Here is a 25,883-nt window from a genome sequence, read left to right on the forward strand (position 1 = left end):
TATCACAGAATATCTCGATTGGTTTGTGAATACTCGGAACCACATCGAGATCGGTGATGAACTTCTTCATCCAAGCAGCCTCCTTAGCAGCATCAGATGCGGCTATATATTCAGATTCGGTGGTAGAATCCGCCACGACACTCTGCTTGGAGATCTTCCAATAAATAGCTCCTCCATTGAGAGTGAAAACGAAACCCGATTGTGAGCGAGAATCATCTCGGTCAGTCTGGAAGCTAGCATCAGTGTAACACTTTACAGTGAGCTCCTCTTCCACTCCCCCAAACACCAAGAACATGTCTTTGGTCCTATTCAAGTATCTTAGAATGTTCTTCACAGCAGTCCAATGGGTAATTCCAGGACTCTGTTGAAAACGACTGGTCATACTCAAGGCATACGAGACGTCAGGTCTAGTACATAACATAGCATACATGATAGAGCCAACCGCAGAAGCATATGGAATTGCTTGCATACGTTTAGATTCAATGTCCGTTGCCGGAGATTGCGATTTGCTCAACATGGTTCCCTTAGTCATTGGAACAGCTCCTTTCTTGGAGTTTTCCATTGAGAAGCGTGCCATTACTTTGTCTATGTAAGTACTTTGACTTAGCCCTAGAATCCGCTTAGATCTATCTCTATAGATCTTTATTCCCATAATATAAGCGGCTTCTCCAAGATCTTTCATTGCAAAACAAGATTCCAACCATTGCTTAACTTGCTTAAGCATAGGAATGTCGTTTCCAATTATTAGTATATCATCCACATACAAGATGAGGAATGATATAGTGCTCCCACTAGCCTTTCTGTAAACATTTTTGACAAAACCAAACTCTTTGATTTTCTCGTCAAAGTGAAGATTCCAGCTTCGAGATGCCTGCTTAAGTCCATAAATGGACTTGTTCAATTTGCAAACCTTATTAGGATATTTTGGATCGACAAAACCTTCAGGCTGAACCATATAGACATCTACAGAAAGATGTCCATTAAAGAAAGCGGTTTTGACATCCATTTGTCATATCTCATAATCATGGTATGCAGCAATGGCAAGAAATATCCTAATTGACTTAGTCATAGCAACGGGCGAAAAGGTTTCATTATAGTCAACACCTTGAGTTTGAGTAAAACTTTTCGCAACTAGCCGTGCCTTATAGGTTTGCACATTTCCATGCATGTCGGTTTTTCTCTTGAAAATCCATTTGCTCCATACTGCCCGACTATCGGGGGGTAGCTCAACCAAGTTCCAAACTTGGTTATCATGCATAGATTGCATCTCAGCGTTCATGGCATCTTGCCATTTCTTGGATTCCGGTTCCAAGATGGCAGTAGGCTCGTCCCCAGATTCGGCTACTAATAAGACTTCGGGACCATCTAAATGACTTAAGTATCTAGAATTTGGTACGGGAGTCCTACTACTTCTGCGAACGCATGTGTTCACGTCTGATGTATCAGCAACAACAACTTGTTGATCAGACTCTCCAACTTCCTCAGCAGTTGGTTGTGGTTCTTGAATTTCTTCAAGACCGACAATGTTACTTCTAGTTCCTTGACTAAGAAATTCTTCTTCAAGGAAGTAGCCCTTCCTCCTTTCCTCCTGACAGAAATCGTATTTGTATCAGGATGAAAGAAGTAATAACCGATTTTGTAGTAGTATCCGACGAAAATAACTTTTTCGCCGCGGGGATCAAGTTTGTCATCAGACTCACTTGTGATATAAGCATCACATCCCCATACTCTAAGATAAGACAATTTGGGTTTCTTTCCCTTATGCCATATCTCATATGGTGTTTTGTCTATCTTCTTAGTTGGAGCTAGATTGACAATGCGGGCGGCGGTCATAAGGGCGTAACCCCAAAAGGAGTGAGACAAGTTAGTTCTACACATCATCGATCGAACCATGTTTAGCAAAGTTCGATTTCTCCTCTCGCTCACGCCATTAAGTTGGGGTGTGCCAGGTGGAGTGAGCTGTGAAACAATTCCATGCTCTTTTAGATGAGTGATGAACTCTGTGCTGAGATTATCTTAATCGTTTTATCAAGTTGTTTTTCCACTTCGCTTTGAAACTCTTTGAACTTTTAAAAAGTTTCGTGCTTGTGTTTCATAAGATACACATAAGCATATCGACTATAATCGTCGATAAAAGAAACGAAGTATCTTTCATGGTTTCTAGTCATGGTTCTGAAAGGTCCACATACATCAGTATGTATGAGTCCTAGCAGATCACTTGCTCGTTCAGTTTTATTAGTGAAGGAGTCTTTGGCGAGTTTGCCAGCTAAGCAAGATTCACAAGTGTTAAAAGAGTCCGGTCCTGTGTATTCAAGAATACCTTCGGATTGGAGCCTTTTAACTCTTGCCTTGCTTATGTGGCCAAGTCGGCAATACCATAGAAAAGTATCATTGACACTAGTCTTGATACGTTTTGAAAGATGATATACGTTATTGTCAGGTTGAACATCAATCTCAAAAATAGCATTTCGAGGTTTAGCCTCAAAATAAAAGATATCATTTAAGTAAGCAGAAATAGCCATGCCATTAAGAACATACTTAAATCCTTGTTCAAATAACAACGAAACTGAAATGATGTTTCTGGTCAAGCCAGGAGCATACAAACAATTATTTAAAGGAAAAACTAGGCCAGATGGACAAGTAAAATGAAATACTCCAGTTGCCAAAACTGGTACTCTCTTCCCATCTCCAATGATGAGTTCCATTATGCCTTTATTCAGTTTCCTCCACTTCTCAGGCTCCTGCAAGACATTAACGATGTGGTAACCACATCCGGTATCAAATACCCATGTGTTGCTAGAGACAGTGAAAAGTTCAATAACGTATATGGAAATACCTCCAGAAGAGCCTTCACCATTGGCTCTTCTCTTTCTGATCTCAGCAAGGTGCTCGGGGCAGTTTCTCATCCAGTGCCCCATTTTGTTGCATTTGAAGCACTTGCGCTCCTCAAAGGGCGGCGGCTTTTTCTTTTCAACCACCTTGTTAGTATTGGTGGCAACATGGGCAGCAACAGTAACTTTTTTCTTGCCTTTTCCCTTAAAACCTTGATTCTTTGGTTTTGGCTTCTTGACACCAGCAGATCGAATCATCAGAACTTGATTGGTCCTAGAAGGAATGTTCATCTCAGCCGTCTTGAGCATGTTATGAAGCTCCGGCACTGTCTTCACCCAACCATTCATGTTGAAATTCATTACGAACTGGTCGTATGAGTTGGGGAGAGAGTTGAGAATGAAATCCGATGCCATCTCATCGGGCATGGGATAATCAAGTTTCTTGAGCTGATCGATGTGCCCCTTCATCTTTAGAACATGAGCACTGACGGGAGACCCCTCTGCCATCTTGCAACTGATGAGTTGTTTCATGGTGTCGAAACGTTCTTGACGGGCTTGTTTCTGGAACATGCCCTTGAGTTGCTCAAGCATCTCATAGGCACCAAAGTCTTCCAAGCCTTTAGCAAGCTCAGAAGTCATGGTGGCTAGCATAATACAGGAGACCTCAGCCGAGTCATCCTTATGCTTGTCAAGAACTTTTCGTGCAGCGGCTGTATTGTTTTCAGGCTCGGTTGGAACAGGTCCATCGAGAACATACAGGCGCTTTGCCATGGTGAGAACAAGTCTTAAGTTGCGGTGCCATTCGATGAAGTTGGTACCATTCAGTTTATCCTTCTCAAGGATAGTCTTAAGGGCGTAGGGTGAAATTTCGTTTGACGACATCTGATTAATTAAGCAAAAGTAAATTTAATTAGTATTTTCGACGTTGTAGTCCTATTATTAATGACCCAATAACATTAATTAATTAGGAGTATGAGAATCTGGCTTCCAGTTATTAAAGGCAGCTGTAGCACACAACATTAATAAGTGGTTAGGCAGACTGACAACGATTTCCAATTGTGAATAGAGCACAACTCTCGGTTATGAGACCTATAGAGACAACGATTGTCTGTATAGATACGTTTAGCATCATCTTTGCCCATTTTAAGTCTCCAGACAGCTTTAGCACTTAACAGGAGAGTAAAATAATAGTTGTCCTAGTACCGTGACGTGTGAAAGGTGCCGGATGTGTCAACGAAGCACTTTCACCTTGATGGGATAGGCTAGAAAACAAGTGCGGTGCTGTAGCTCCAAACACTCGAAATTTTGCAGTATGCCTCAAGTGTGACTTGTAGTAGGATTGGCATACACTATTGGTTTTAAATTGGGATAAATTTTAAAATTACCAAATAGAGTAAAAGTCAAATTTTACTGTATTTATTACCGCGACGCATAGATGAACCCTTTCATCTCTCAGGACACTTAGTTTTAAATAACCTATCAAAACTAAGTTTGTAGCGATACGACTAACCAATTTTAAGTTACAATAACTTATTAGTTTTGGAAATCAAAACGCTTTTAATATGCAAAACAAAATCGGTTAATAAAAAAAATGTTTATTTTCAAATATATTTGGTATTAGGTCGGTGATATTATAATCCTATTATAAACAATCCAAGCAACCACAATAGCAAATAAAAAAATATGTAAATCCTTTATGGCCAAAAGTTGATCGGTCTCGCTAGAGCCAATTATGGAGACCGATCGGGTCAAGGTGTCACAACACAAACAACCAAAAAGTTGGACTACGCCGTGCATCCCGTCGTCTTGCCCGAACTCCCACTAACTCCAAAATGGTCCTCGAGCTCGTCCTCGGTTATCTTTGTGTCTTCTTATTTACAAATTTATAAAGTAACATTAATATGTCATATTACAAATTTGAACCATCTTTATGGCCAAAAGAAAACCGAAAATTAAATAATAACCCTTTTACAACTTTTGAACCAACCATATGGCCAAAACAAGCTCAAACACCAAACACAACCAATCAATCACATAGGTCGGGACCGGATTTACATATTAACAATAAACGAATTTCAGGTCATTTTGACTTGGTCAAATAAAATAAAAAAAACTTTGACCAATCCAAAATCACCCGAAAATAATTCTAGATCTATAAACTTTAAACGATTTAAAGTTTAAGATGTAGATCCGGTTTTAAACGAACCGGGATCGACTCGTACGTTGTAACCGCGGCTCTGATACCACTGTTGGGTTTCAACGGTGGTTCGGAACGAAACGGATAAACCTTTTAAACTCGTTTTAGTAATTATATCGTTTCAATAGTTATTAATCCATATTAGTAAATAAAAAAATATGTACGAATTGTAAAAAAAAAAAGCAGCGGAACAATTTAAAGTTTAACCCGAAAACCAAAAAGTCCGGATCCGATTACAACCTATATACGAGTACGATTCAAACAATAAAGTAAACAACCATAAGTGGGTATTCGATATACCTCGGTTATACACAAACCGGGAAGACACCGAAGGTTAACGAGAGAGCTAGATGACACAATCAACAACCAAAAGAGGGTCCGGCGGCGGCGACGTCTAGCGGCGGCGGCGGCGGAGCTCCAGCAAGTGGTGTGGCAGCGGCTAACGGGTGACGGACAGCAGCAGACAGCAACCAATAGACCAGCAGCGCATCAACTACCAGCAGAATCAACAGGGAACTTGTTCGCCGGAAAACCGAGCTCGCCGGAGAAGAAGTAGTTCGCCGGAAAATCGGGGTTTAATGATTTAACAACACCGGAGCTAGATTAGAGCTGCGATATTGCTTGTGGTGATTGAAGGATGATAAGTGGTGGTTGTGTGATGTATGTGGTGGCCAGAAATGCCTCACCGGAAAACCGGTTGGCCGGAAAACGGCGCCGGAGGAATAGTAGCAGCTAGGGTTTTATGTTATATGGTTCACCTTCTATTAATATCAACATATAGTATATATAGAATGTTATTAGGGTTTACTCAAGTTTAAACCAATTGGGCTTGAGCCCAATTAACCAAACAAAGTCTTTAACCAACACCTAGTCCACTTAATTGATTGTGTCGGGCCTAATTAATATTTAAAGTATGCCTTTATCTCGTTACCCCGGTGTAACTCAGTCCGGGTCAAATTCGGGTCGGTCTCGTTGACTTGACCCGAAACGACCATTAAATCCAACAATTTCATAGGTCATTTATTATGCTCGTCCCAAGCCCAAAATTTTAAAGGATTTTAGGAGACGGCCTTATTCGTAACATGACTCGATTGTGTGTTTTCCCACAGTTGTGGGTATCCTTCTTGATGGTGTTCTTGGATTAGTCTGACCTGAACTTTAAAAATTAATATGGGCAATTGGTATTCTGTTTCAGTAAGACTTAATTATATAGACATTGAGGGTAGTTCTAGAAAAAATACCTTACCATGTCATACAATAAAAATCATTTAAAGTTTGTATTTAAAACCATAACATTTTTGACTTTTCAAATTTCTGCCTTTTGGGTTGAATTTGGGGTTTGAGGAAGGATATCACGGGTATTCGTAGAATCAACGTGATTAGCCTTCAATATCTATTAGTACGCTGCATCAGAACCCCTTCTTTGAAACCGGTTAAAACAAAACCAAGTTGGTTGGATTAATCGGTTTTCCTACTATGGTTAGCTGCTCACTAGATTAACCCAGATCAAATTTAGTTGAGAAAGACAATTTCAATTATTTTCTAGTTATTTGGAAAACAATTTAAAACTTTAAAAATCATTTTAACTCTACTTACATTTTGTATTAACTTTAATACTTTATATTTACAATTGTAAATTTAAATCATCAATTATTCACACTACAAAAGAAAGAAGTTCATTAAGTCACACACATCTTTAATGACATTTACTACTTTTCATTGACATTGTTTTCATATTGTTTGAACATTTATGTTGTAATCATGCAAAATGTTGTTTGCTTTAGATCTCAGCTATGAGTTATTATAAATCTTGATGGAGATTATGCCCTTTAGCATTTCCTGTTGATGGTTTTGAGGCCAAGTCTCAAAAAGCTTTTGGAATTTTTGTTAGGTCCGTATTACAGGTTTTGACGGTTGAATCAAGTGCGGTTTTAAATAATCTTAAGAGTGCCCAACTCAAAAAAGGATTCCAAGCTTTTGTTGGGCATACGTTCAGAGTAATTTCTCTTCTTTCTCCATTCAAGCACACCTAAAGATCATATGTTTTAGATAGGTATCATTTACTAATCTTTTACACATACACACTTGTCTGTTTTTGTGTATGAAAGAAACAGAGTATTATGTAAATTTGGCTAGAACACAAAACATTCCTAAATAAATGAAAGTCACCACCAACACAAAACACAAAGTTAACAACTGGTTTTTTATTTATAAATTAGTGGTTACGGTTTTGTACTTTTGTGAACTAACCACTTAATAAAGTTGTATAAAATAAAGATTCTATAACATTGATCCCATCTGTTACGCACTAACATAAAATTTAAAATAATCAGTGGGGTCCAGCTAAAGTTTAGATGATAAACATAAACAAAGGGGATACTTGTTATTGCCTTCTTTTTAAGAAAATAATTAAGACACCAAATTAAAGTTTAATGTAGTGTTGAAACCTTACAGTCTTTCTTGTTATGTTTACAAATTATTTTTCCTAGAGGGTCCGTATCACCACCTTCAAGAAACTGCTTTAACTTAGGGCTGGACTTGGCTGCTCATGTAAGTATCCAGTTGTTTTTTTTGTTTTCTTTTTGAATTTCTTGATTCACGGTTGGATTTAGCTGTTGAGTTCATTGCTCACTGTATTCTCTAGTTAGGTTATCACAGTGATGCATAAAACCTCAATTATACCCTTATTAGTCATTTTCATACGGAGCAGAACATGAGTTCATTAATTGTACATCACTATATCAGATTCTGTTTCTGTTATTACTCTTTTAGCTTTGAGTGTGAATATTACAGTTTTAGTTGTCAGTCAACCTTTGGGAATATTTGTATCAGTCTTAAGACTTGTATCCATATGCAACCCAGAACAATAAGTATCTCAATAAGATGGGATATATTTAATTTGAATTTATCAAGAAATAATGTTGTTTTTCTACGCTTAATTCTAAGATATGAACAACATATAGTATCATAAAAAATGGAATTGTAATTCTGTTTTGTGATAAATTACCTTGATTATTCGGTTCCTTTTTATAAAGATTATTTTCTCTTTACCCTCTTTGCTTAAATTTTCTAATGTTCTCTTGCTCCCACAGCCATGGATAGTGCTCCTATTGCGTCTTCATCCGCATTGTCTACTGCTCCAACTACCGGAAGATGGACATATGACGTGTTTTTGAGTTTGCGAGGAGAAGACACTCGAAACAACTTTGTGGATCATCTTTATGCAGCTCTTGATCAGGCGGGAATATGCACGTTTAAGGATGACGAGAAGCTCCAGAGAGGGAAATCCATCTCCCCTGAAATCATGAAAGCTATTGAAGAGTCAATGGTTTCGGTGGTTATCTTCTCAAAAAACTATGCAAACTCTTCTTGGTGTTTGGAAGAACTTCTTAAGATCATGGAATGCCGGGATATTGTGGGACAGAAGGTGTTACCAGTGTTCTATGATGTGGATCCATCAGATGTCCGTGGACAGAAAAGAAGTTTTCAAACAGCATTCCAACTACATGAAGAGAAGTTAATAGATGATAATTGTGAGAAAGTGAAGTGATGGAGGGAAGCTTTAAAGACTGCTGCCAATTTATCCGGATGGGATGTAACTGCCAGTGGGTTAGTAATCTTGCTCTATATCAGTTTAAATACTTTATGATATTCCTTGCTCATGGAATTGCTGATCAACCTACAGGCGTGAAGCTGATTGTGTTAAGGAAATTGTAAGAACTATCTTGAGCTATACTGAATCCCGTCCACAAGGAAATCTGATTGGATTGGAATCACGGATCCGTCATGTGAAGACATTGCTACATAAAGGTGCTGATGATGTTTGCTTTATTGGAATTTGGGGAATGGGAGGAATAGGCAAGACAACAATTGCCAGAGCCGTGTATCGTCAAATCTCGTATGCTTTTGATGGTAGTAGCTTTCTGGAAGATGTTAGAGAAAATGGTTCTGATAAGACAGGTCTCAAATCCTTACAAGAGAAGCTTCTTTCAGAAATCTTAATGCAAAAAGATCTTAAAGTAAAGGATTGTGATGATGGAGTGTGTCAGATTGAGAGAAGACTGTGTCGTAAAAAGGTTCTTGTTGTTCTCGATGATGTTGATAATATTAAGCAACTCCGGTTCCTAGCTGGTGCTCGTGACTGGTTTGGCCCTCGTAGTAGAATTATGATAACAACAAGAGACGAGCATTTGTTATGTTATGCACAAGAGAAATATGCACCTGAATTACTAAAACAAACAGAAGCTATGAAGCTATTTAGTAGATATGCGTTTATGGAAAACGTCCCTCCAAAAGAGTTAAAGGAGCTATCACGTGTTGTTGTAAGTCATACCGGTCACCTTCCTTTAGCCCTCAAAGTTTTAGGCTCTCATTTATGTAAGAGAAGTTTGGATTTTTGGCAAAGTGCATTGAAAGCTTTGGCCAAAATACCACATAATGAGATCAATGGAGCTCTAAAGCTAAGTTATGATGGACTGAATGTCTTTGAAAAGAAGATATTTCTTCACATTGCATGTTTCTTCAAAGGTGGGGATAGACACTATGTCACGAGAATTCTTGATGCCTTAGGTTTTGAAGCTGTCAGTGGTATAACTGTGCTTGTTGAAAAATCTCTTTTGAGCATTTTTAATGGATATCTTCATATGCACGATCTTATTCAAGAGATGGGTCAGTGCGTTGTCCGTGAATGCTATCCAAATTCCATGGTATGGGTTCTAGAAGAAATCAAAGAAGTAATGACAAAAATTAACGTAAGCCTCGCTTTTCATGCTTGATAGCAACTTAGTTTGCATTGGGCCTTTCTGAACTCTTGTTTCAGAAAATGATGGTAGGGTTTTGATCTCCTTACACTTACGCACGTCAGTATGTGTATATCATCAATGCTGCCAAAGAGCCAAACGAGTAAACTTATCTATAGAAGCATACTTTCACAATCAATACATCTGTTCCTCATATATCTGGTGTTTCCTTTGTATTAGTTTTTGGATAAAATTTTGAGAGAGAAAACTCTCTCACATTCATTATGCCTACACGTAGATGTAATGTTTGCAAGAAACAACATTGGTTGATTCAAACTAATGCATCTTGTAATTGTTTATTTGTTTTTTGTAGCTTTTAGAGGCAGTTGAAGCGATAGTGGAGCCTTTGAAAAATTGCAGGTCCATTGGATGTTGTAGTGCAGAGCTTTTTAAGAGCATGAAGAACCTGAGGCTGCTTGATATTAAAGATAGATTCACTTCTAGTGAACCTACATATTTTCCCGAACAGTTAAGATGGCTTAATTGGTCCGATTACCCATTTGATGCCTTAAGAATAACAAGAGATATGACCAAGCTTGTTGGACTTAGTTCGCCATATGGTGAGATGAGACAACTGCAGATAGACAAAAAGGTACCATTCTTGTTAATCGAAATTGTTTGATGTATCAGTCTTACATTGACCTTAACGTAGCAAATATCATCTATTCTCTACCAGGTCATCTTCCCCAACCTCAAGTATATTACTCTAACATATTCAATGTCAATAACAATGTTTCCCAGTGTCTCAGGGGTTCCGAACCTTGAGTGGTTAGATTTGTCATGTTGTGATAGTTTGGTGGAGGTTCACGAGTCTGTTTTTGTTCACGAAAAGATTATTTACTTGAACTTGAGTCATTGTGAGAGACTTTGGAATCTCCCAACCTGCATAAGGATGAAATCTCTAGAAACTCTGCTTCTTGATGACTGCAACTGTCTCGAAAGATTCCCAGAAGTCTCCATGGGTATGGAGAGGTGGTCTGTTTTAGATATTCAACATTCTCGTAGCATATGGGCATTGCCATCATCAATCAGACTTTTGACTGGCCTTACCACTTTGCGTATGGGGGGATGTTTTGGCCAAGTGAATAAAAGGGTATTACTAAATCTGCTTATTCAGGGTTCCTTGAATTTTAGTTATTTGAGGGTACTGGATCTTAGTTGCAATCTTCTAGATGACAGTTTCCCCATTAATCTGCATACTGCATGGCCCTCCTTGGAAGAGTTTGATCTATCTAGGAACATGTTCACCCGGCTACCTACAACCATCTGTCAACACTCTCATCTCAAACTCCTCGACCTGAGCAATTGCGAGAACCTCAAAGAAGTGCTCGAGCTTCCACCATGTATTCAATTTTTGAGCGTATGTCATTGCATCTTTTTGAAAAAGATTGGAGATTTATCAAATAAATACAAGTGGTTGTTTAAGATCTTAATCCGTGGCTACTTCAAACTCGACAAAGAAAGTCAAAGCCACATTGCTAACATGTTGATGAAATCTTTGGTCCAGGTATCTTCTTCATCTTAATATATTTGTCTCTCCTGATATGTACAGAAGACACCAAGTAAATGATTGTGTTTGTGGATACAGAAATGTGCTGCTGTGAACCATCGATTAAGGTGTTGTTTGTTTTTGCAGACATAAACTATCTGCAAGCTGATTTCATCTGTTTTCATGTCTGCAACTGAAGATGTGGTCTGAAGCTCTGCAAGCTGAAAATATAAGACTGTTTGTTTTTATAAGTTGACATTGTCTGCATAAATTGAAAATATGTAACTGCCAAACTTATCTCACTGGAGAGAAGTCATTTAACATTCAAGTTACATAAAAAATATAATAATAAAACCAAGTTTAAAAACGCAAAACATAGTGAAATAAACTCAAAGTACATTGTTTTGCATTAATTCTTGTTGTTGGGTTTTAACAAGATTATCAAAGTGATAAAATCCTTATTTTACCAAAAACGCAGCGGATATAAAAGTTTTAAATCTTGTTAATATGATATGTATAAAACCAATTTTAAACATGCAAAACCCAAACCCGGATCCAAATACGAATTACACACTATCAAATACATGCATGTCACTATAAGTCCATGCATGTTACTACTACCTTTCAATATGACAAAACCGGGTGAAAGAGATGATGATTGAAAGGTAAGAACTTGAATATGGAAGCTCCTCAAGCTAGCATACCCCAAGCTTCAATAACACACCACTTCTAGCTAGGATTTGCACTTGAAATTTTCTTCTTCTTTTCTTATGTTGGATGAAAATACCCAAGAGAGGAAGAGAGAAAAGTTTACTTGGAAATTATGTGTGTTATGAAAGAATGAAAGAGAAAGACTTGGTTTTATTTAAAGGCATATTTCTCTCCACCAATAATAACCATTGCATGTCTCCACTCACCTTGCATGTCTCCACTCAAACATATAATAATATTACATTTGAAAGAGTTATTATCTTTTTCTTTTATAAAACTTTAAACGTATATATATATATATATATATATATATCCATACATATATACTTTTATAAGTTTATAACTTATAAAACCTATTATATGTTAAGAGACATGCTTGGTTGTTATTATTCACATATTGTTATTTAACCAACTTAAATAACACTATGTAATGTTATTTCATAAAACATAAATCATCCATATGATTTGTTTATTACACAAGTATATTTTATTTAGAAACCCCTTTCCAAATAACTCAAGTGTTAATATTCATTTGTTATGATCACATCATATATGAACGAATATTATCGGTGTTTGTCTAGCTTGTTATTGGGTATGACCCGACTTGGATCATAACGTACTAGCCACATCAATTTAATATGTCTCTTGGGCAGACCGAGTCCAACACTTGTGCTATCTTATCTCGAAGTTGACTCATGAATTCACGGTCCGCTGCACTTCCATGTCGAGCTACTTCTTCACCACCATCTTGTGCAAGTTCCTCTCCATCTTGAAGGTGTATATTTGGGTGATCATATTCATCAAAAAGGTCATCACTTAAGCCCTCTTTCCGTATAAAATTGTGAAGCGCAAAACATGCAATCGTAACATTTCGTTGTGTAAGCAATGAGAAGGGGGCCATTTTTTTAATATTGGAAAACGCGCCTTTAATACTCCATAAGAACGTTCAATAACATTTCTAAGTTTTGCATGTCCGTGGTTGAATTTTTCTTTGTCGGTCAATGCACGATTTTGGCGAAAATCTCCAAGCCAATACCTCACATTTCGATATGGTGCCATAAATCTACGAGTGTGTGCATACGCAACATCACATAGATAATATTTATCTAAAATAGACAATACACGCATCATCTTAAAACTATATATGTAATATAAATAATAAAGTTGAGATCGTAAATATACCCGGAGGAGGAAGTGGAAATGGTGCATTAGCATTTATTAAAGATTCAGACAATATTCTAGAATCATGTGCTACTCCTTCTCATCCGGCCACGAGAAAAGTAAATACCATGTTAAAATCACATATGGCCAAAACATTTTGATAACACTCGCATTTTCCTCTTCCTCTATACAAATGTTGTTTATAAACCGGGACAATAGCATGTATCAAAGTTCCATCAAGTGCACCAACCGCTCCCTATATAGAATTTAATTGTTAATAATATACATGGAAAGAAATCACAATAGAACTTGTATAATGTACCTTAAAAACTCGTCGTAATCTCTTATTACGCCCCGGAATATCTGGATTAGGATTAAAAGATGTTGGTACTATAACCTCTTTAGCAAATTCCATCATTGTTGCCAATACTTCATGAAAATACTTATGAATTGTTTGTTTCGAGTGTTGAAATCTACGCTTAATAATTGAAAAACGTTGATTGTGACCAAGCATCATCAAAAACATAGCCATTTTTTCTTCAAGGGAGATGTGTTTGCTATCTTTTAACCAACCTTTTACTCTAAAATGTGTGCAAAGTCGAACAAATGAATCACGTGACATACGTAGGAGTTCAATGCCTTGTGTATCATTCCCCTGCAACAACTCTAAAGTAAAATGGTGTCCGGACATAACCGAAGTGTTATCTCTTTTTCTTTTGGGATTTCTCAGCCAAAAGTATCGAAGATATAAGAACACCACAATAAGGAGCAATAACTTTTGATTATAATCTGTCAAAAACAAGCAAAATAACTGTCAAAAAACTGCACAAGAATAGCTTCTATTTGTGTCAAAAATTGTAGCAAAACAACTTCAAATTGTTATAAACAAAACTGCAACAAAATAGCCTCAATTTGTGTCAAAAATCTGCACAAAACAGCTTCAATTTGTTGTAAAAAAAATGCCAAAAACAGCAGCTAAACAACCTCAATTTGTGTTAAAAAATCTGCACATAACAGCTTTAATTTGCTGTTAAAAAAACTGCTAAAACAGCAGCTAAACAACTTCTATTTGTGTCAAAAAAATCTGCACATAACTACTTCAATTTGCTGTCAAAAAACTGCTCAAAAATACAGCAAAACAAGTTCAAATTATGTCAAAAACTGCACAATATTGCTGTCCAAAAACTATCAATACAATACAACACACATAACAATGTCAAATTACATAATTGTTCAAAAGACAAAGCAAATTACGGTTCACATAATACGAATACGAATCACATAACATGAATCACACCAAAAAAACAAATACCGATATCCCTCCCTACTTGAACATCCCCAATGTCATCCCGGTCATCTTAATCCACCCTTTTAACACCTCAGGATCCGATGACAATGTCATCCATGCTTGTCTCATTTGTATAGACTGACCATAAATGTTAAATGTTGCCAAAAACAAGGGATCTATAGGCTCTAACCCAACTAATTTCATGCTTTTCACCATATGCTTGAGTGTGTGTTGCAGATCTTCAGCCAAATCATCTAAAGCAATGGTGGTCTTAGATGTTTTAGCCTTTTTGTTGGGCCTAGCTTCATTATCATTGGATGTATGAGCCTTATTATTGGTAGGAAATTCATCACCATTTTGAAAACTTTGTTCATGAGAATTTCCATCATCATCTTCTAGATTATGAAAGCTACCATCTTGTATATGAAGTGTTTAGATATGTAGGGATGATGAAACACATTTTTGAGTAGATGTCCATTGATTACCACCTGTAGCACTAAGCCCTTCAAACACAGCTATGTGAAGGTCAAGATGAGGCAATGGCCGTGTTTTTAATGACATTGCCCTCGGGTGACCCTGCACCAAATATGGACTATAATAAATACTTTTCATTTTAACGTATGACATAATACTGAAAACCTAAACAAATACACACCTTCTTAAAATCTTCCCATTCTTGAGTCGTTAAAGTGAACATATTTGTTTCTGGGTTGTATAGATTTTCAGTCTTGTTTCTTAAATAACATCATCCTACATATTTTTATTTCATAGTATCAAAAGCATTTCTAATTTGCTTTTGAGTCAAATCCATGTGAAATTGTTCATTGAGTTTCTTCCCTACTATAACCCAAGATTCCCTGCGCAAGCTTTGTCCATTTCTACCTATCCTCCCTATTTCTTCAAGACATGTTTCTAATAAGCATTTAATAGCCTCATCCGTCCATTGTTGTCGACCATCATTTGTTTCCATCTAGAATTAAATAACACATAGCATACAAGAATCACATAACATATTTAACATGATCAATAACATCTATTTTGTGTTCAACATTCAAGAAAGTATAAACATCAAGTATTGAAAATAAGCATAATCAGTTCATAACACATATAGCCACATTCAAATCACACATTAGAAAATAAGCATAATCAGTTCATAACACATATAGCCACATAAACATCAAGTATTGAAAATAAGCATAATCAGTTCATAAAATGCCTTCAAACACAATCAGTCAGCTGATCAGTTGCATGTCAGTGCGCGTGCAAGTCATAATTTTTAGTCAGTGCGTCAGATTTTGGGTAGATCAGTCGCGGGTCAGCGTGCACGTAGTTTTTGTTGGGTTAATCGAGTTTTTCACATGTTACGGGTCGGCAGGTTGTGGGTCAAGAGACTGAATGGTCTAGGGTAAAAGTGTAATTTAACCTTGCAAATGGACGTTGAGTTTGTTAAAAGTGTATTTGCTTATTTGAGCCTAAAAAATGAAGACATAAAATATAGCAGATTCGTTTATAAACCTTCTTTTGACAAACTCAGTTTTTGTTTGGTTAGTTGAGTTGTTCATGGATTACAGGTCAGTGGGTCAAACGGGTCAGTAGGATGCGCCGCTGTGGGACAAGAGACTGAATGGTCCAGGGGTAAAAGTGTATTTTAACCTTGAAAATGGACGTTGAGTTTGTTAAAGGATAAAACTGCAACTTAAGTGTTTTGTTAATGTAAAAAGGATTTTGCTGCAACGTACCTAAGTGTTTTATATATAGCATGATTTGTTAAATGAAATATAAACCTTCTTTGACAAACTCAGTTTTGGGTTGGTTAATCGTGTTGTTCAGGGGTTAAGGGTCAGCGGGTCAAACATGTCAGTTGCAGGTCAGTGCTTTATGACACCGGTGATCTGGTTAAGTTCTACAGTAGAAACAATATTGATTACTGAACACGTAATTCACATCAATACCCCCAATAGATAAGAGCCGTTGGTGGTGAATTTTGTATTTATACTATAAAAAAAGCTGAATAGCAAAAAATAAAAAAAATTCTGAACTTGAAAATGTGTCCTGGTGCATTAATCCAACAAATCCAACATTAATGGAAACTAACATCTACTTTTACACAAATATTTTGTATGTATCAAAAAGCAAAATTAGGTCTAACAAATTAGGGCTCACAAACAAGAAACAAAAAATAAACTAAATCAAGAAGCAAAAAAGAAGTACCTAGTCGGAGGAGAATAGGGAGGTCGTCGGACGGTGAGAGAACCTAAGAACTGGCCGGAAAACTTGTCGGACGAGGTTGGTCTGTGCGAAAAGGGGCTGCGGGAGTAGAGGATGACGACATGGGGGGAAGGAGTGGTGGAGGAGATGGGTGAAAAGGAAGGGCTGAGTGGTGGGAGGAGTGGATGAGAGGGTGGCTGTAAGGGGAGAAGAGTAGGGTTTTTTTGTGAAGATGTTTTAAGTCAGAGTTTCATTGCTTTTCTTTTAAGATGAAAGAAGCTAATTTCAGATCTGATATAAGAAAAAAAACAAACAGTCTTCAAGGGTAATGGTTGCGCGCCTGCAGACATTAGCTCCCTTGAAGATGTTTGAAGAAAAAACAAACACCCCCTAAGTATCACGGTTCCTGGAAGCAAAATTCCCAATTGGTTTAGCAACAAACAGCTAGGTAACGAGATCGAATTATATTTACCTCACAATCAGATCTCCAAAATGATAGGGTTGGCCTTATGCTGTCGTCTATCATCATTTTATACAAATGCAATAACAATCAGGTTCAAACCGTCATATGAGGAGATTCAGCCCATAGATTATATAGATTCAGCACATCCTGCCAAATACCTAGATCATATGTGGGTAGGATACCTGGCAATTGATATCATTGGGAATCTATGTCATGGTTTTGAATATGAAAATCTTATCGTAAGTTTTGAACATCAACATTATGTTGTGGAATGTGGGGTGTGTGTTGTGTACAAAGATGATATCGAAGCAACGACAGAAACCGAATCATGGATCTCAGATTACGATGAATTAGCCAGAAATGACTATCGCGGTGAGGAATTGCAGCATGGAAGATGGTCATCACCTACCTTTTCCTTTGTGCATTGGAAGACCAGTGACCAGAACTCAGTTACAGTCCATATATAATTTGATAATCTCAATTACAGTGCCTCATTTTCTTGAATCAACATGGTAATGTGTTCATATCTTTTTACATCTTTACAATGCAAATTCATTTTTGGTTCATATTTGTATAACTAGGCTAGGTTATAGTGTTCATGCTGTTCTTTTTTTTTTCAACACCGACACACTATTGCAGCGCATGTCAAACGATTGTTCAATGTTTCCTTTTTTAGCTAGTTTTATTCGAGTTTTTAGCCGTTAAGAAAAAGACTCAATCTTTGTCTCATTCGTATATGCTTTAACTTGAAATATACGTGAATCAAATATGTTATTCACTAAGCGAATCCAAAAATAACATTATTCGTTTTGGTTCAACGAATCTATATATGAGCTATTTTAGTAAATTTGTATTATTATTTTTTTTCGCTTTACCCAATTGATAAAATTGTCAAATTATTTACCACATAATTAAAAACGTTATAGCATAGGTCATTTATTATGCTCGTCCCAAGCCCAAAATTTTAAAGGATTCTAGGGGACGGCCTTATTCGTAACCTGACTCGATTGTGTGTTTATCTACAGTTGTGGGTTTTCTTCTTAATGATGTTCTTGGATTAGTTTGACCTAAACTCTAAAAATTAATATGGACAATTGATATTCTGTTTCAGTAAAACTTATTTAGTTATTGAGGGTAGTTTTAAAAAAATACCTTACTATGTCATTCAATAATAATCATTTAATGTTTGTATTTAAAACCATAACATTTTTAACTTTTTAAAAAAAGATTTGTCTATAACTTCAAAGTCAGTCAATGGTGGACCGTTCAATCTTCAAAGCACGTGACAACATATGCAGTGTACAGCACAGTTTTCCTTTTTTTAATGGATGGACATGAAATTTCTAAGAACGTGTAAGTATTTCACGGAAGGTCTTTCAACACTTTGTACACCAAACGGCAAACGTCAAATGTAAAGTAACATGCTCTCCATACATATATATTCTTTACAAATATATATATATATATATATATATATATATATATATATATATTCTTTATATGTGTATATATTGAAGATTAGTTAACCTTTTTTATGTAATAAAGTATCTATCTAATTAATATTTTTATGATATTCATTTGGAAACGTGTCGTAAGAAAAGTCATTATTTTCATCACCTTGAGCCTCTTTCTTTGTGTATATACTAATTGCCTAAACAAAACACATAAATATCTAGGCATACACAAATATATACTTTAACATAGAACTTGTTATAAATAATTGTAGTATTTTATTATAAAACTATTAGTTACATAATTGAAAACATATAAAAATATCTTTAACGATGAAAAACATATACTATTTGATACGACTCGACTTTTTATAAACTTTATATGATTATATCGATATATGTAGATACAGAAAATTTTATCGCAAAAGTATATTCGATTTTATATAGAACACATATATTAAAATTTATAAAACAGAAACAGAACCATAATTTAAATAAAAGTTGGTAAAAAGAAAAAAAAACAATAATCATATTATGTTATTTATAAATAAACAAGTTGATCGCAAGAGTATATTCGTTTCTATAATACAAACAAATTATAATTCAAAATTTCAAATGAAAGTTGGTAAAGAAATAAAGAATAACTTGGTTGTTTTTTGACTAATTGACGCTTGACTTTGGTTTACCTGCATTCATCTAAATCAAATCCACATGAAATAGAGTTTTCTTCATTATCCATCCTCCGATTTCTTCAAATCTGAAACTGCAAAAGTAAGTATTTAGTTTTTTTAAATAGAACTTGGTTTTCTAGCTCTAAGTGTATATACAACTAGCTGACTAGGCCTGGCAAGCAGGTCGGTTCGGGCAGGTTTGGTTACAGGTCAGAATGAATTTGGATCAAAACCAGCCAATTTAAAACGGGTTGGTTTAGAAAATGGCATAAAAATCATAACCTGAGAAAACTCAAATATTTTGACTAAATTGTTTTAAAAGTCGTTCCAAAATTTTTTGATCGGAACAAAACGTATCCCAGGACACATGTTACGTGCACGCTTAGGCATCAGTTATGCATGTGGCATCAGTTACGCGTGTTTCAATGCCGGTTATGCGTCCGATGTCGCGTTATGCGTTTATCAGCATTGGTTACGTGTCTAATGCCACTTTACGCGCGTACTAGAGCTGGAGTACACGCATTCCAGCCCATATCAGCCAACCCATTTTGACTCATTTCATTAGAAAGGGTTGTCTGAAAACAACCATCCATAGCAACCCATTTTTTTTTTAATATTGCAATCATATATGTGTACAAAAACATTTCATGTTTTCATTTGTTGCAACGTTAGATTAAGAAGACAGAACCCTACAGGTCAGTTGTCCTTTAAAGATTTGAGTATGTCTAAGATATAAATAAGATATGGAATCATAAAAGAATGGATTTGTAATTTCATTCCATATGAACAATACGTGTCACTTATAACCACGCTCCATTGCAATTCCCTTCTAAGATAAATTACCTTGACTGTTTGATTCCTTTTAAAAAAGAATTTTCAGATCAAGTGAAGCTAATTTTAACTTTACTGATACTTTCGTTTAAAATTTCTAAGATAGACTCTTGCTCCCTCAGCCATGGATGGTGCTCTTATTGCGTCTTCATCCCCGTCGTCTACTGCTCCAACTGCCGGAAGATGGACATATGACGTTTTTTTGAGTTTTCGAGGGGAAGACACTCGAAACAACTTTGTGGATCATCTTTATGCAGCTCTTGATCAGGTAGGAATATGCACGTTTAAGGACGATGAGAAGCTACAAAGAGGAAAATCCATCTCCCCTGAACTCATTAAAGCAATTGAAGAGTCTATGGTTTCGGTGGTTGTCTTTTCAAAAAATTATGCAAACTCTTCTTGGTGTTTGGAAGAACTTGTAAAGATCATGGAATGCCAGGACATTATGGGACAAAGGGTGTTACCAGTGTTCTATGATGTGGAGCCGTCTGATGTCCGTGGACAGAAAGGAAGTTTCCAAACCGCATTCCAACAACAAGAAGTGAAATTTGAAGATGATCTTGAGAAAGTGAAAAGGTGGAGGGAAGCTTTAAAGACGGCTGCCAACTTATCTGGATGGGATGTAACTGCCAGTGGGTTAGTTCGCTTGCTTTATCAGTTTACTTTAAGGCTGTCAACTATGTACCAAAATCTGTTCATTGATTTCTCTTTTTCTTTGCAACATACAGGCGTGAAGCTGAATGTATTAAGCAAATTGTAAGAACTATCTTGAGCTATCCCAGATATCGTCTAGAAGAAAATCTGATTGGAATGGAAACACGGATCCGGCATGTGAAGACACTGCTACGTAAAGGGGCTGACGATGTTTGCTTTGTTGGAATTTGGGGAATGGGGGGAATAGGCAAGACAACAATTGCCAGAGCTGTGTATCGTCAAATCTCGTATGCATTTGAGGGTCGTAGCTTTCTTGAAGATGTTAGGGAAAATGGTTCTGATAAGAGTGGTCTCAAATCCTTACAAGAGAAGCTTCTCTCAGAAATCTTAATGCAAAAACATTTTAAAGTAAAGGATTGTGATGACGGAATGTGTCAGATTCAGAGTAGACTGAGTTGTAAAAAGGTTCTTGTTGTTCTTGATGATGTTGATAATATTAAGCAACTCCAATTCTTAGCCGGTGCTTGTGACTGGTTTGGCCCTGGTAGTAGAATTATAATAACAACAAGAGATGAGCATTTATTATGTTATGCACATGAGAAATATGCACCTGAATTGTTAAAAGAAACAGAAGCTATAAAGCTCTTTAGTAGATATGCATTTAAGGCAGATATCCCTCCAAAAGAGTATGAGATGCTATCAAGTGTTGTTGTATCTTATACAGATCACCTTCCTCTAGCCCTTAAAGTTTTAGGCTCCCATTTTTGTGGTAGAAGAATGGATTTCTGGCGAAGTGAATTGAATATTTTGGCCCAAATACCACATAATGAGATCAATGGAGTTCTAAAGTTAAGTTATGATGGATTAAATATCCTTGAAAAGAAAATATTCCTACACATTGCATGTTTCTTCAAAGGTAGGAAAATACACCATGTTACAAGAATTCTTAATGCCTTAGGTTTTGAAGTTGTAAGTGGTATAACTGTACTGATTGAAAAAGCTCTTTTGAGCATTTCTGATGGAAATATTCATGTGCATGATCTTATTCAAGAGATGGGTCAGTGTATTACCCGTGAATGCGACCCAAACACCATGGTATGGGATCCAGAGGAAATAGAAGTAATGACAACAACCAATGTAAGCCTTGTTATTTCATGCTCGACCATAACTTAGTTTGTTTTGGACCCTTCTATTCTTTTGTTTTTGAAAATGGTTGTAAGGCTTATAAATAATGGTTGTAAAACACAGCATCTTTTTCCCGTGAACAGTGAACCTAATGCATCCCTTGACTCACTAACATTCATGTTTTTAATTTGTTGCTATTTGCAGAGATTAGAGGAAGTTGAAGCCATAGTGGAGCTTGAGGACTATTATTGGCCCATGGCCTATCTTAGTGCGAAAAATTTGAAGAGAATGAAGAAACTGAGGCTGCTTGAAGTTAAAGAGGGATTCAGCTCTAGTGAGCCTACATATTTTCCCAAAGAATTAAGATGGCTTAGTTGGGTTAAGTACCCATTTAATTCCTTGAGAGTAACAAGAGATATGACCAAGCTTGTTGGCCTTGAAATGACAAAGGGTTTGATGAGACAACTACAAATAGGAAAAAAGGTATCATTCTAGTTAATCCAAGTTGATTGAGATAGCTCAGGCTTACATTGATTTTAATGTAGAAAACATCATGTATATCTTTGCTTGCCAGGTCATCCTCCCCAACCTCAAATTCATCAATCTAAAAGATTCAAGGTCGATAACAATGTTTCCCGATGTCTCATGGGCACCAAACCTTGAGTGGTTAAGTTTGTCTGGATGCCATGGGTTGGTGGAGGTTCATGAGTCTGTTTTTCTTCACGGAAAGATTATATACTTGAATTTGAATTATTGTCGCCATCGAAAAATTCTCCCATCCAGTATCAAGATGAAATCTCTACAAACTCTACTAATTAAAGACAACTACTATTCCAGAACTAGCAGAGCATGCCTTGAGATTGATATGAGGAGGAGGTCAGCACATTCAAATATTGGCCGTGACATAATAAGTGCATTGCAATCATCAATCAGATTTTTAATTGAACTTACCAGTATTATTATAATAGATTTAATTTTTCGTGAAGTGAAAAAAAGAATATTACCAAATCGGCGTATTCAGGATTATTCTTGGAAGATAACTTCTTTTCAAAGAATGGATTTTGATTTAATTGAGAATCTTCAGGATGTCAGCCTCTCCATTAATGCAGCATGGCCCTCCTTACAAGATTTTATTCTATGTGGGAACACGTCGTTCACCAGACTAGACACAACCATCTTTCAGTTCTCTCATCTTAAATACCTCGATGTTAGGAACTGCGCCTACCTCAAAGAATTACCAGAGCTACCATCACTTATTCAAGTTGTGAAGGCCAGTGGTTGCACATCTTTGAAAAAGATTGGAGATTTATCATATACATACAAGTGGTTGTTTAAGATCTCATTCAGTAGCTGCCACAGACTCCTGAATGACGAAAAGAGTCAAAGCCACATTTCAAATATGTTGATGAAATCTCTGGTCCAGGTATCTTCTTCATCTAATTGATTAGTCAAACACTAACTATTGAGTACAATTAAAAGTAAAAAATTATGCTTTTGGATACAGAAATGTGCTGCTGTGAATCATCGATTAAGCATCATGGTTCCTGGAAGCAAAATTCCCAACTGGTTCAGCAACAAACGGTTAGGTAACAAGATTTATCTCTATTTACCTCACAATCAGCTCTCCAAAGTTATAGGATTGGCCATGTGCTGTTGTCTATCATCAGATGCTATATCTACACTTAGAATCAAGTTCAAATCGTTAGATGAGAGAGATTTGATTAATAGTCCAGCACATCCTACCGATAGTATAGATAGTACATGGGTTGGATACTTGCCAATTGATATCCTTCGGAATCTGTGTCATGGTTTCGAATATGAAAATCTTATCATAAGCTTTGAAGATGATAATGATGATGATGATGATGATGATGACGAAGACGATGATATTGATGATGATTATGATGACGACGACGACGATGACGATGAAGATGTTGTTGCGCAATGCGGGGTGGATGTTGTATACAAAGATGATATCATACCAATGCCAAGAACAGGATCATGGATCTCAGATTATGATACATTGGACTGGATTGGCCGTTCCATTGCAACTAGTGAGGTAACGCATCACGGAAAACGATTATCACCTACTTTTTCCTTGGATCATGGAAAAACTGGTGATCATAACTCAGTTACAGTTCATTTAACATAATTTGATAATCTCAAGTAGAGTGTTGAATAACTGTTAATGTGGTCATTTTTGGCGTCTTGATAACATTGTAAGAGTTTTCTTTTTAGTTCTGTTTTGTGTAACTACATTAGGTAGTGTTTTGGTTCTTACATGACTAGGGTCAAGGGATCTAAACATTGAAGTTATACAAAGTGTATAGCGGTCAAAGATTTTTTATTTGGATTATTAAAGTGGAAAGTTGGTGGAATTGTTGTGATTAGGGATGTAAACGAGCCGATCCAAGCTCGTTTCAAGATCTATGTATAAAGCTGATGTAGTTATATAATGATCATAGTTTTTTTTATTCGGATCAAAGTGCAAAGTCGGCGGAATTGTGGTGATTAGGGATGTAAACGAGCCGATCCAAGCTTGTTACAAGCTCTATATATAAAGCTCAAGGTTGACTCGTTTGTTATTTATTAAGTATTTAGTTTAGATATATTATGTGAATTTTATATATTATATAAATTATTATATTTATGCAAATAATATAATAAACTTGTCTAGCCTCACAAGACTAGTCAAGTTATGAAATTTGGGCTTGGCTCAGGCTCATTCATTAAATGAGCTCCATGTTAAAGCCTCAACCGCCCCGCCCCATTACCACGTTACCATTTCATTGTTTATACCCCAGGCCTTAACGTCTCAGCTTGGTTTTAGAGCCCCTTTACCATGCCACATCACTTTTGCCACCTCTTGTTAAAGCCCCACAACCAGTAGACTTATAACTTAGTAGTTAGGATTTTGGGAACGAACCACGTACTAATTAAAGTTGTTAAATAATTAAGCGGAATTGAATTCGATAACACCAAATATCACCCTATTAGTGAAATTGCACATTGATCAAAGAATACAGAATAGGTTACAAGAAACGAAATTCAATATGATACATAAATGACAGACTTTTGAACGAACTGATTACAAAAGTCGTATAAGCCCTAATTTCACTTATTTGTACTAATAGCCCCTGAAGTTCCAATGACTTTGCACACGCTCATCACACCTTCTTTTCAGCCTTTAAACCACTATCGAAGAAATACCATAAGACCCCTGAACTTTTTGAAAACATGTTAAACAAGAGATTTAACACTTAACCATACTAAGCATCATATCTAACAAAAGTTGTACAAAATAAGAGTTTTATATCATTGATCTGCTCTGTCGTGCACTAATTTAAAAGTTAAATAGTCAGGGTTCATGTAAGGCCCGGTTTTGTTATTAAGTCTTTCGTATTTGTAACTCGTATTAGTTTACGTTTTGTATATTTACGGTTGTATGTTTTGGGCCCGAGGCCTCATGTAATTGGTGCCTATTGGGCTTGTTAGTAATGAGATGGGTGTATAACATACTCACATATATAATGTGTGTGTATGAAATACACCAACTAACCCTTGCATTTTACATCCAAGTATTCCATATTCTCTCTAACTCTAAAACTCTCTCAACTCCTCACCTTCCTTCCAAGTTTCGGTTTTCTCTTACACACATACAAGATCCGAGATCTCGGTCCAACTAGTTGTTTCCGCCAACTAGTTGTAAGGTTGATCCAAGAACGACTAGTACTTAGTTTGTTGTGTTGTTTGATCCGATCACGGGACCTACAATTGGTATCAGAGCTTTCGGGCTCTACTAGTTGTAGATCTTGGGTCACAACCTTGGATTTTGGTCTTGTATGTGAAAAGACGGAATTTTGGAGAAAATAATTGGTTTCGGGTTCTTGTGTTCTTGAAGTTCTTGAGATATTTAAGTTGTTCAAGATGTGTTAAAGTGTGTGTTTGTGGTGTGTGATTCTCAAGAAATTGTGTTTGTATGGTTACATGTGAAGGATTGTGTC

The 25,883-nt window shown here is 36.4% G+C and overlaps 2 protein-coding genes across 2 annotated transcripts; both read left to right on the forward strand.

The window, feature by feature from the left end:
• The first annotated feature begins 8,122 nt into the window (after positions 1–8,122).
• Positions 8,123–17,688, forward strand: LOC143554819 (TMV resistance protein N-like). The gene is made up of 6 exons (XM_077044496.1): positions 8,123–8,574; positions 8,714–9,779; positions 10,141–10,419; positions 10,504–11,334; positions 11,416–11,444; positions 17,080–17,688. The coding sequence occupies exons 1-6, from the start codon at positions 8,123–8,125 to the stop codon at positions 17,612–17,614; spliced, it is 3,192 nt and encodes a 1,063-aa protein (XP_076900611.1). The 3' UTR covers positions 17,615–17,688.
• Positions 17,689–19,434: 1,746 nt separating this feature from the next.
• On the forward strand, positions 19,435–22,390 carry LOC143554811 (disease resistance protein Roq1-like). The gene is made up of 3 exons (XM_077044486.1): positions 19,435–20,736; positions 20,829–21,891; positions 22,084–22,390. The coding sequence occupies exons 1-3, from the start codon at positions 20,225–20,227 to the stop codon at positions 22,372–22,374; spliced, it is 1,866 nt and encodes a 621-aa protein (XP_076900601.1). The 5' UTR covers positions 19,435–20,224; the 3' UTR covers positions 22,375–22,390.
• The last annotated feature ends 3,493 nt before the right edge of the window (positions 22,391–25,883 follow it).

The sequence above is a fragment of the Bidens hawaiensis genome, unplaced genomic scaffold (assembly GCF_021521415.1).
Source record: "Bidens hawaiensis isolate Kalapana, Puna unplaced genomic scaffold, B.hawaiensis_p1.1 tig00017855_1, whole genome shotgun sequence".
Classification (NCBI taxonomy): Eukaryota; Viridiplantae; Streptophyta; class Magnoliopsida; order Asterales; family Asteraceae; genus Bidens; species Bidens hawaiensis.